This window comes from Struthio camelus, chromosome 2 (assembly GCF_040807025.1).
Source record: "Struthio camelus isolate bStrCam1 chromosome 2, bStrCam1.hap1, whole genome shotgun sequence".
Classification (NCBI taxonomy): Eukaryota; Metazoa; Chordata; class Aves; order Struthioniformes; family Struthionidae; genus Struthio; species Struthio camelus.
This window is the reverse complement of record NC_090943.1, coordinates 13030901-13044006: the sequence shown is the minus strand read 5'-3', so window position 1 is coordinate 13044006 and position 13106 is coordinate 13030901. Positions and strand designations below refer to the sequence as shown.

Genomic DNA, 13106 nt, shown 5'->3' with positions numbered 1-13106 from the left:
GTATTATGCACATGATGAGCTTGTACAGGCACCTCCTGCGTAACGTTTCCCAAATGTGCTACTTAGTTATTTTTAGGTAATGTAGGAAGTTTGTACAAGCCAAACACTGTAACACCATTTTCTTACTGCTTCAGTAATGCCAAGACTGCTTCGTGCCTGTACTGGCTTTAAAATAGCTCACGCGGACAGGGTGAACTATGTTTTCTGAAAGCAAGCAGCGAATTTCACTGTGTTTGGGGAGATCCTGCCTAGTTCTCTCCTGGTTCAAACATACTTCTAGTAGTAATGGCATCAATCTGTTCATTGGCATATACAACAAATTTTTTAAAAAAATTTTGCCTGTTAGAATCTAGGGGGGAAAAAAAGTGAATTAAGTTCAAATCAGACATATTTCAGTGTTCAGTTCTGCTATAGTGACATAGTTCCCACTAACTTCTGTAGCAGGTAGGTACCAGTGTAGTAATTAGGTATTTTAAAGAGCTTCAGGGATTTGATCTGAATAAGCCGTCTTGTACTGTGTTAACAACTTAGCTAATGGCTAGAAGAAGAGTAGCAGGATAGCATGGTCCTTTGGTTATCCCTGTAGGCTTCCAATAACTGAACATCCTTGTACGACCCCTGTGAGAGTGCTCCTTCCTGGACCGTGCTACATGAATGCAGAGAGTCTCATTAACTGAAATAGGTTCTAATCCTATGTTTCATGTTCTTTTAGGCCTTCTTCACAAAGCGGTCCGTGCCAGTTTAACTATACGCACATTTTCAACAACTGGCGCTTTTTAGCATATAGATACCATTATTGTGGTTTATGATCCATAAAATAATGCTAGAAAAATGTATCCAAGCCACTGGCCTCCTTTGAAATGCCACCTTTGGCAGACTAATAATCAGCCTACAAGGCAGACTTGATCCTGAACACGAGAGGAAGGGACGATATTATTTCATCATTCCCAAAAGTCATTTGTACCTAAGAAAACAAGAACTGTCATATTGGATTAGAAACGGGGTGTATAGCTCTGCACACTGTCTTCAGCAGTTGCCATTACTGATACATTGCAAAAAGGGACATTTAAATAGTGATCCTACCTTTGGTATATCTTTCTAGCACCCGGCAAGAAATATACTTGCTCAAGTTTGCACCTGAATCATCTTGTTCCCTAGACACTGATAAACCTGTCTAGTCTGCTTTGGAGCCCACTGATACTTCTGATTTCAACAACATCCAGGAACAGAGAGTTCAGTGATTAACTGTGTTGTCAAAAAATACATCCTGTTGTTGTTTCAAGCCTGCTGTCTCAAGTCATTGGATTATATGAAACAACGAATAATCTGAACTGGATGAAAGAGTGAATAATCATTCCCTATTCACTGTCTGCACGCCCTTGAAGATGTTAGCCACCCTGGCCTATCCCAGATCTTAAACTGACCCCTCTGCTGTATGCAACAGCACCAAGGTCAAATATCACCAGGCACAGACACTCACAAATCTGGCACGCACCTCTAGCAGCAGCATAAGATTCGTGTGGGTCTGGCTGGGCAACACTACTGCACGTGTAGATTTGGTGCAACTGTTCAGGCATGGAGGCCTAGATTGATCCTGACTGCCCTTAGTCACCTCACCGAGGCACCTGAGTTGCTGTAGCTTCCTTTTATGTCGAACAGGCAACGGCATGCAACTCAGAGCACTGCAGCCCTGCTGGAGGTACATGCTCCAATGACAGCAGAGGGAGCTATGTGGTGACTGTGCGCCTATCGTAGGTATCTCAGAAACATAGCAAAAATCATGTGGGATGAATTCCAGCCTAAGATTCAGCACATTGAAGCATGTTCGATTTTCAGCATGTGGGTGAAAATCCTCCTAAGAAAGCAGGAAGCCCCAGAGCTTCTGATTACTTAGTCCGAGATACAACGGGGACCCTACCTTTAAGAATATAGTGAATACCGTCTTCCATGCTATCTTCTTCAAAGCACCAACCCATCTCGCACCACCAACCAGAACTGCTGCTTTTGTTTTGAAAATCATATCCTTCGCCATCGTTTGGATTTTCCTCATGCTTAAAGCTAAGCTGTAGTCAGGTCCTGACCCAGGAAAGCAAATACTTAAATCCATTTCTCCTCAGAGCTGCAGTTTTTGCTGCATGTACTTATTTGCTAAATCAGACTGAAAGCGTCAAGAGTCTGAGTATCATCTAAGTCAAGGCATTAAGTCATTTGAATAATTTCCCTGATTAACATGATCTGCACTACAATCTGCATGGATTTCACAGTTATTGCAGACAGAAAAGGTGGGCAAAGTAGAATATCTTCAGTTTGGAACAGCTAAAGACCTCAATCACCTTTCACAAATTTTCAGTCTTTAATTTAAGCAAAGTCCTGTATTTTCATTGCACTGCAAATGTTTCCCCTCACAGTGTGATGTTGCACACTGATGAATTCTAGCATTTTAACCAGCCTAAACCCTGTGAGTTAGCAGGGAGGATTTCATCTGCAACAAAGCTATTATGACAGGTTTTCTTTAAGTAGACTTACCGTATTTACTTCTTTCATGAAGATTTAAAAACATATTTTTATGTGTTTGCATGTAGGAGAGGAAACAGTGCTATTTACTGTTAGCTACAAGTTTATTACTCTGAAGTCAAAAATATAGACCTAAAAATCCCTAGCAGAAGAGTTCCCAATCTTTTGTTATGGATTCAGTAATTGTATAAAAATGTTGTTTTGCCTGCCAGAGAAGACTGCCCCGCGTTACTATTAATGTAGTAGCTGACCTTGAACAAAGGTACCATTGTTTTGGCTTCCAAGCTCCTACCTATTGCTTCTGAGTGAAATTTTTTCACTTTCAAGTATGACGGGAATTATGGAGATCAATCCTTTTAACCTTTGCAGTCAATGTGATGCAGCTGGACAGGCAAAACATGCTCTATACAAGCAAGTCAAAAGGGGGTTAGATGCTACAATGCAGAATGCAGGAAAATAAAAATTCAATTCAACCTGTATTGTTCTGAATACATTGCTGGGAATTTTGCTTTCACTAAACGTTTCTAAAGACAGTAACTTCCTGTTTCATAGAAATCAGTTATATCAGAAGTTTGGTATACGATAGAGACAGTAAATTCTTTCTTTCAATAGCGTAACATCGCTTGTGATTCAGTATTAAAGATGCCAGCAAGAACGAAGATGCCACCTACCTCTCCTTTCCCATCCTCCCTGGAAGTTGGCTTGGCAGCAGAATAACCTTCAACAGGAACAATATTATCTCTTCAAATGTAGCGTGGAGTATCGGATGGCTAGTTCTTCGGAGCCCTTATGACCCAGAGACATAGGCAGTGTCATTATTAGTGATGCATTATAGTTCTGAAAAGCTCTTGATGATGCAGACTCCCTAGGTTAACTCTACTGTGCATAATGACCAAAGGAGAAAAACATGAAAGAGGCAACAGAAGACTGAGGAAAAATACATAAATAAATATATTTCACTAACTGCTTTCTTCTCTCCTATTCAATTTCTGAAGCAAATATAAGATTGCAGTGTCTCCCTTTGCTTGTAAAACTGCAAAAATCAGTGACGAAAGCTACTTCAGGGGATATTACAATGAAGAATCAAATTTTTCTTGCACAGTAAAGTAGAAATTATTGCCAAAAAGTTGTAATATTTTCCTTTCTCTTTTTTTTAATCTCCTCCCCTTACAATTTTATTCTTCTCCAACCTTTCATCATATAATAGCTATATTTGATTATAACTATTTTTTCCAAATGTAGAGAATGTGTTTTGGGAACTCAAGACCAAGACATGATGAGAGAGATAACAGGTCTGAAAATGATCCACAGTTTTGCACTTTCCCTGTGTGTATCCTCCGACTTACTCCTTTCCTTTTAGTGCTCTTCATTTCTAAAATTGCTTGTGATTGTTCTATTATGGCTGCTTACAGTATTTATCTTATGTAGTTTGGTGTCATTTGCCTGCTTTGTCTGATTTTCACAATAGAAGTACATGGGCCACCATTAGAGAAGTAATCTTGTGTCTGCTATACAGAGGTCTCATAAAAGACACATTTCAAAGACCGTCTATTTCAAAGATACCTGGAAGTATAAAGTAATTTCACATTGTCCTACTATTGTCGGATATCACACAAGTCCATCAGGCTCACAGACTGAGTCTCTCATTGAATTTAGGCTGCCTCTAATTTACATGACATAGATGACTCTTGGCCTGCTGCCGCTCTTGTTGAGATCTGTGGAGAAATGAATTATTAATCGGTGTTTCAGAATCAGGTCCTCCTGAAATCTGGTTGGATGTAAGGACACTTGCGTGGATTTCCATCAGTGAACTATGCCAAAACATGCCATAAATAAGTATGTTACCTTCAAGTATATTAAGCTTTTTCCAGGTATCCTTTGTGTCTGGCCCTTAAAAATTTTACACGGGCATCTCTGCATTTTTTTTGGTTATATCAGTGCAAATTTCCTCTTCTCCCAAACCTAGACTAGACAGCTCCACAGACAAAATTTCAGGACAAAGAAGTAAAGTTTGTTTTCTGTTGCCATGTTGTTAGTTAATCGCTGTGTTAGCAAGGGTGATTAAGATAAGATGCTAAGGTCACACATTCTTGTTCACAAATCCATGGTTCTCCGATTATGAAAGAATAAATAGCTGGAAGAAGACAATATAAATTATAGAAACAAATAACCCCCTGAGTTTTCCTATTCAGTGGTGCATAATCAATACAAATTCTTCTCAAACCTGAGTATAGTGTGATGCAAGAGCTATCTTTCTTGTCATGCCTCCTAAGTTCAATACCATTATGTACCATAATTGGATCTGTAAAAACCTATTAGGTGAGATGAGAGAGGAGGTGTGAAACGCAGAACCAAACCTGCTTCCCTCCAAAAAGCGTATCTGAGTTAAAATATTTCACCTTTAAACAAACAAAAAAGAAAAATCAAGCAAAGAGGTGTATTTGAAGCGGGAGGGAAACATGAGATACAATCACAGAGGAAAATGGCTGGCCAAAGTCAATGCCAAGTTACGCAGAGCAAAGTTAAAGCTGGCACCTCCTTCCCCTTCAGTTCAAAGCTTCCATAAATAGAGTTGTGAACTCAACAAGAAGAGACCACGTTATCCTTATGTCTTATTTAATTTGACCTTTTAAATATCTCATTTCCAGTGAGGCTGTTTTAAAGATTTCACATTTTGTATGGCTGTATGCCATATGGTGAAACTTTTCTTTGTCTATTATGTATTTCTTTTTCTTTCCTTCCTCACCTGTCTTCATTCTCTCCCCTTAGCTTTAGAAAGTAAAAATTAAGTAGTCACAAAGACCTTAATTTGTCAGTCCACCTTCTGCATCAGCAAAGCACTTCACCATATGCATGGAGTTAAGCAAGTAAGTGATGAAATACAGACACAGGCTGGAGGCTTAGCACGTGTTAAAGTGTTTTTAGGAAAGGGAGCCTAAAGCTTCAGTCCTGCAAATGGGCTGCCACACATGCAATAGTGCCACGGTTTTTAATAAGGTCCAAGCAGTGAGCTGCTTGCTGTGGAAGAACTGGCATAATGCAGTCTTATTGCTCTGACGGGAAGAAGTTTTTTGGCATTTAATATAGGCACAACCCACCCGTTTTTCATTGGGAAGGAAGATTTTTAGTATGGTTGGTTCCACATAATTCTCTGCAGGCTCCTGTGCTTCTGTCAGCCGTAGACTCATTCTGGGCTGTGGCACAGTCACACTGCTCCAGCAGAAGCTGCTCTGGGCTTAACAGGCAGCTAACCACTCGCACCATTGCACCAGGATTTTATATCAGGGTGGAGAGGCAGTAGAACATGGTAACAACCCTGCAGATCATGGAGGGACCGTTCTCTGTCCTCTAAGGACCACAGGGACTTTCTCTGTGCCTGAGACACGTGCAGTTACTACAGGTGGCATGCACCTATCTGACAATAACGAAACACGTGAAATGCTCCATCAGCAATGCTTGAGCCACAGCCAGGCAGTGTTATGGTCTGAAAGGGATCAGGTGCATAGCCTCAGGAATTGGTTGCTTCACAGTTTGATTAAACTCATGTTTATTTCCCCACCTTGGTCTCTGCCCCAAGCAAGGCACAGAAGGAATGGAGGATGTTTCAGAGATGCCATACATTTCAACAAACTCATCAGAAATGATAGAAATGCTGTAAGACACTTATTGAGAGAGCAGCATGTTTTTCTTCTCATTCAGGACATTAGTGAGATGAATCTCCATTCTCAGCCATACAACCTCTGCAGCAAAGAATACTGCCTTGCAGCACAAGTGTTGCACAAGTGTAGTTGAGAGCAACGTGAGATTCATTGGCTCACGAATGACAGAGCGCTCTTTTGTAGCTCCTGGCTGTCATTTCCTTCCCTTCGCCCATCATGACAGTGTTTCATGGCTGTCACTCTCTCCCATTGCTTTTCCTTGACACAGATCATCCCTTACATCAGTAATTACTCCCATCAACATGCTCTGGCTCTCTTAGTCTGATTTAGATTTATCTAGAATTGTTGCTGCATTAGTTATTCCTGATGAAGGAGCTAAGAGTATCTGCAATTGAACTTGACAGAAAAATTCTCAGATATCAAACTGAATATGTGAGATCTGGACTGGAGTCCAGATCAATTACAGTTTCAAGTGTGAGGAAGATCTGTGTGATCATTTCTTAGGCTGGATTCATGTTGTTAGCAACACAAGAGCCTATGTTGTGAGAAGAGCTAGTTAATTTATTCACTGAAAATAAATTATTCAATGCACTTGCCTGTTTTTCTATTTGTGAATCATTTTTGATTTCTAATAATGTGTTCATAAGCATTTGCCCACAAGGATTATGGAACAAATCTCAGCCTAAGGACTCTTTGCAAGCTATTCACTTTTTACTAGTAATTATACACTGTGACTGCACATTTCAGTCACATGGCATCATTTATGCTTCCTCTTTGAATGACGTAATCTTTTTAGAACAGAAGGATAATTACTAATATAGGTAGAAGTTTGGGGACAAATAATCATTCAGAACATGTTGAGAAGCTGTACTCTAACAAATAAAGCAACCATTATACAGATATTTAAGGAAAACTATTATACCTTCCCCCTCAAAGAAAGCCAAGCAAAGGTATCATTTTCCTTCATAAAATTTCTATCATTAGCTCTTCTGTTTTCTTTTTTGGCTATTCTGCCAACCCTAGACATGATGTTAGCTACTGTGATGACAACTGTGAGTTCTTTTTCTTCTTTACTGACAGGTACCAGCAGTGCAGAAGTAAAGGAAAATCGAAACATTGGCAACCTGGAGGATCATCCAGTATCCTCTAGTGAGAGGGCAAGAGGAGGAACATCTAGCAGTAAGAGAAAAAGACCCTTAGAGGAAGGCAACAATGGCCATTTTTGCAAACTCCAGCTCATCTGGAAGAAAGTTTCATGGTCAGTGACACCAAAGAATGCTCTGGTTCAGCTACATGAACTCAAACCAGGTTTACAATATAAAATGGTTTCCCAAACAGGTCCAGTGCATGCTCCAGTCTTTGCTGTTGCTGTAGAAGTAAATGGACTTACATTTGAAGGTACAGGACCCACAAAAAAGAAAGCCAAAATGCGTGCCGCAGAGCTAGCTCTGAAGTCTTTTGTTCAGTTCCCAAACGCCTGCCAAGCTCACTTCGCCATGGGGAACTGTATTAATCCATCCACGGACTTTACTTCTGATCAGGCAGACTTCCCAGATACTCTGTTCAAGGAGTTTGAACCATCTACACACAGCGAGGACTTTTCAGTCTATAACCCAGTTAATAATGAATTGCTCTCCACTGCTTATCGACATGGGAGGTTACTCTGCCATACATTGGACTTAATGGGCCACAGTAAGCAAAACAAGCACAAGATGGCATCCAAAGCGGAGAGCGAGAAGAACCCAGTGGTGCTGCTAAATGAGCTGCGATCGGGACTGCGGTACGTCTGCCTGTCGGAGACCGTGGAGAAGCAGCACATCAAGAGCTTTGTGATGGCAGTGCGAGTGGACGGGAGAACATTTGAAGGCTCAGGACGTAGCAAGAAGCTGGCAAAAGGCCAAGCAGCACAAGCTGCTCTGCAGGCCCTCTTTAACATTCGGCTGCCCAGCCACATTCCCAGCAGGAGTAAATGTAACCATTTGCCACAGGTGAGAGCTCTCAGGTAGCCACCACCGAGTTGGAGGAATTTTGTAGATTAATGTGATCTGTGTCGTTCTAGCTGTTATTGTCTAGGAGATGGCTCCTCTGAAATTATAGTAAGTACCATGCCACAATTAAGCTCTTTTCTCGTAGAAACAGCCACATGCTGCAGGCAAAAGCTTAAAAATTGTATCTTAAAATCATTGAGTACAGTTTGCGGGCCTTTGCATAGAGACATAGATGAGAGGGCAGAATGTAGGGGGAATGTCAGCATTTCAGTCTGCTAGAGAGAATGATAACATTGACACAAGCAGAAAAAGCAGGACATTTTGTAACATTGAGAGAAAGAAATCTATAAACAGAAGACAACGGAATGCCCCATATCCTCCTTTTAGAGTTAATTTTTGTTGAGGACAGTAACATTCAGAGGAGACAGCAATAGCAAGGAACATGCCTTTGTCAGAGCAGGCTCTCCTGAAAATTCTGCTGCAAGAAAAGTTGAAGGATTTTTGTTTTTTATTGGCCTATTTCTTTGATTTTTTTCGTATATATCTCCAGCAGTAAAGAAATGGTCTCCAGTCTTCCTGGAACAAATGCAGCGATTACTGAGGTAGCCATGTAGAAAATATAGATCTGAGGTACATAGTTAGTGAATCAAAATTTCATAGTTGGTCATATGCCAAAGGCTATCTTAGCATTGCGTGCTCAGACTTTTGTCAGTTTTCTAAGTTTGAAGGAAGCCAGGATTTGCAGGCACTGAGAAGCATTACATAGGTTCAGCTAATTTCTTGGTTTGCTTGCACTATTCTAAAAGGTTTGATCCACCAGCACCAGGAGGTGATCCACCACAACAAAGCTCCCCTTATGAAGGGAGTTGTTAGTGTCCAGGATTTAATGCAAAGCACTGAGAGCTCTAAGAGTCATTCTACTGCTGGCTTGCTGTGAGACCCTAGGCAAGTCATTTAAATCCAATATCCCTGTCTAAAAAATGGGCATATTTTATGAAAGAACACTTTAAGAACCTTAAGTAGTGTGTAAATGCAAATTATTAGTAGCAATTCTCATAAGCATTAGTAAAAATATTCATTAGCAAGAGAGAGTTTGATCAGGAAATGAATCCTTTATGTGACATGATTGCCTGCAGTTCCCAGCAATTATATTTGGTGAACCAGAAGTTCCCTTCTTATGTTTCCAAAAAGGTAATATAGGAATTGTAAGAAATTCTAAAATACATCATAATCCTGCCCCTTTCCCTTTAATTCATATTTGTAAACTCTATATACCAATGGGAAAGGAACATAATTTAATAAAAACAATGGCCTTCACCGAGTGCTTTGCACATGTTTTAGAAGTCTTGGCTAACCTGGCAGTTTCATCCTCGCAGAATTCCTCTGAACTGTGAATGAGATTTAAATGAGAGATTTATGTAGTTTCTTGCGCTGATTAATTTTGTAAAAAGTAAAGTTTGTTTTGAAGAACATGCCTATCCTGCCCCATGGAAGCCTAGCAACTGGATACAAAGCAGAATTCCTAGTCCCATCTTACTTACTGCTTTGCTGTCCCCAGAGAACTTTGCGAGGTGCATCAGCAGATAAATACCATGAACTAAGAAATCTACCATTCATAGGATGATGATTTGTCATGTTCTGGGATGGCACCACAAGTATCATTACCTCATTTCACGATCTCTCTGAACTGTTCCCTGGTTGCTCAGTTTCACAATCATCTTCCAACTGAAAATCACATCTTACCTGAGTCCCAAATTGCTCACAAGGCAACACACATATTCTTAAGGGTGTCTTTTCTTTTTTATGTCCTTTTCTCCTTTCTGTAGACTTATGCCCTCCTTATCTTCATCTTCTCACTGTTCTGGACAAATGTCAGTGAAAAGGTACCCCTGACCTCTCTCTGTCAGTATTTTTTGAGTAGTTATGTATTATCCAACTGAAAGATTAGTCAGATATTTTTAATGCCAGAATTCAGAGTATTAATTGATAGATAAACCCTAACACTGATTTCTGCTGACTTCCCTACTAATCGCTATCACCAATAGATACAGCAACTGTGACACAAAACCCCTGTTCATGTTACTCATTTCAGTTACAATCTAAATTTCACTGAAACAGACAAATTTCCACTGACTTCCGCTGGGCTATAGCTTAAGCGTTAAAACTAGAAATCTCTTTATCTGTTATTGCTGTATTGTGCAGTATTTCGTTAAGTGACTTTCTTTGCTCACTTCTTCAGCCCACCTGGCTGTTTCGTCAGCTGAAGTGGTGGTAACAGTATCGGTGAGACTGCTGTTCTCATTGAACTGCGGTTAGAATCAGCTGCCCCAAAAGTTGTTTCAGCTCTTTCTTATCTCCCTGATCCTCTGTGAGCTGCATTTTCTAGGACACATTTCAAGCCGCATTTTCAAACCTATGCCTACTGCAGCTTCAGTAGGCCTTCAGTAGGCATAACTTGTTTGGTGTCCAGATCTGTTTAAGAGCTAGAGAGTGCCCCCAAACCCAAACAGCTTAGGGATAGATTTTGAAATTTCTTCACAGAATAAGGAGCACCTATCGTTCTATCCAGTCACCCACTCGTTTTCTGTGCTTCATCTAACTTGTTAGGATATCAGACAACTCAATGATAGTAAGGAGAAGCAAGCCAGATCAAGTATAATAACAGTTTCACCTATATTTTGAATATTTTATAGAATTCAGGAGTATATTTATCTCTGTGGTTGTCCCTTACATACAGTATTCCTCCTTTGCATGTCTGCATGTTCCTGTTGCCTTTGCTCCTATCAGTGGCTTTAGCAGGCCAGAGTTGGGCCTGACTGGAAGTAGGAAAAGCCAGAAATCTCATAACACTGGTAGTCCAGGTCTGCTGAACCTACAGACTTCATAGTTTCTGAGGAAGTGTCAAAAGAGTTCAGATGTTCTTACGAACTGGACATTTGTGCCTTGCTCATCAAAATGCCCACCTGGACCTGGCGTTCCTCAGCCTAGCCCTTGGGCATGTCCTCACCCTAGCAGCCACTTTTTGTGCTGACTAAGGGAGTTTGAACATAAAATGTCAAAAGAACCACCATATCTTCCAGTCTGTCTTGATAGGTGCTGCCTACACAAGAGCCTTCCTGAATCACCAGGAAATGCAGAGCATAGATGTAAAATGTTGCCACCTTGATCTCTTCTGTTTCAGGCAAAACAAAAAAATGCAAGAGCAGCAACGTAAGAATATCTGAATTCCCTAGGGCAGTTGCAGTCCCACTTGCTTCTTCAGCTGCCTCTCCTGCCCCTCACCTGCCAATGCTGAAATTCCATTTTGAAATAGTTATAGCATTTTACATCACTGATCCCTTCTTAAAAGAAAATCACTAATTTCCTCTCTGTAATTGTTCCACACTGTTCTGGGGTTGACTGCGATATTATATCCCAAAAAATTAACAAAAACATATTGCACTTTATACCAGGAATATTTTTCAATCTCATAATTTAAAACCAATATAATTCGGATTATGGCTTCTTTATGGCTCTTAACAGTGCTTTGATCCGCTTCTGTGGTTCTTGTGTAGGTACAATGATGGCTTGGAAACCTGAACCCTTGAATGTGTACAGGGTGAACAGGAAGTAGCTGAGATAGTCCAAGGACCAGCTGAAATGGTCACAAGATTTTCCTATCAATGTACTAGCTGCTACCCTTCCTCAAACCAGGTCCATTATCCATGCTATGCCCCTGAAGTGCAAGGAATAAATACTGCTGATGCTTTGAGAGTGGGCATAGCATGTTGATTAGAGCATCCCAGAAAGGAGGCGGGATATCTGCTAAACGAAAGAAAAATAGCAGAGTTAAAGTGAGTCAAGAGAATGGAGATCACAACACATCATTGTGTACCTTCTCTAAGTCATTGAATATTACCACTTTTTTCCTAGCATACTCATAAGATCCATGAAATAATATGCAATTTCTTTGATTATCAGCATTCATGGCAGTCTGACAATTTCCCCCCCCACACACCCCTTGGGAGCTAATCTTGTAATCCGGAATAGGAGACAACAGTGAAAAGTGCTGACCCAGCCAGCCTTAATGAGTCTGCACTGGTAGAAATCTGTTCATACGTTCCCAGACTTTCAGAGTGCAGTGTGCTCATTTCAGGAAATCAAGGTGACCCCCAACTGCATCTGACCGGTTTACAGATTGTTTTTCTAATCTTGTACTCCTTCTAATCTATCTCACTCAGTCTAAACAACATTCTTACTGCTGTAGAGCAAAACCATTAATTAATATTGCCATAACAAATTAGTAATAGAGGGGTGCCTGGATTTCAAATGGACCTAAATTAAAAACGAATAAGTGTGAAAATCGCATTCACTCTACTTTGAAACTGCTTAACACTGCTGTTGCTGGTTCACATCCAGAGCCTCCAGAGGAGTAGCCAGTTTATTTATTTAAGCACAACTTCACTGTGTTTTGTTTGTATGTCACCAGAAAGAAGCAGGGCTTTTTCCTTCTGCAGGTCAGGCTAACTGTTTGAATCCAGTTAAATCACATATTTGCCATAAGCCTAACTTGCAGAGCAAAGCAATCTGAGTGTCCCTATTGCACCAATTCCTCACAGTGTACAGGTCAAGGATTCCTACAAGCTGACTTCAGTATCACCTTAGTGAGCAACGTCACACGAAGAATAACCAGTGTGGTGTATGAAAAAGCTCGGCCTCCAATCCACTCCTCAGGAAAAGCCTGCTTCTTTGCGTGTGTAAAATAGACTTAATTTTCATGCAGTATCAATTGTTCCTGCCTTCTTCACTTTATTTCTCTAACTACCCTCCTTTGCAAACTTCCTTGCAAGAATGCCTTCTCACCTATGGTGTAATTAAGATGGGGCGGAGGTTGTCAGTGATAGGTTTGACTCTGGTGAGAAGAGGGACAGCACCTAGCTGGCACAGAGTTTTGAGAAGCCATTCC

The 13106-nt window shown here is 40.6% G+C and overlaps 1 protein-coding gene across 1 annotated transcript in view; it reads left to right on the top strand.

The window, feature by feature from the left end:
* ADARB2 (adenosine deaminase RNA specific B2 (inactive)) overlaps positions 1-13106 on the top strand; it is a 325000-nt gene that overhangs the window by 209986 nt on the left and 101908 nt on the right. The window contains exon 3 of the mRNA XM_009683959.2: positions 7254-8161. Within this exon, the coding sequence (XP_009682254.1) occupies positions 7254-8161 (908 nt within the window). The remainder of the gene's footprint in view (positions 1-7253; positions 8162-13106) is intronic.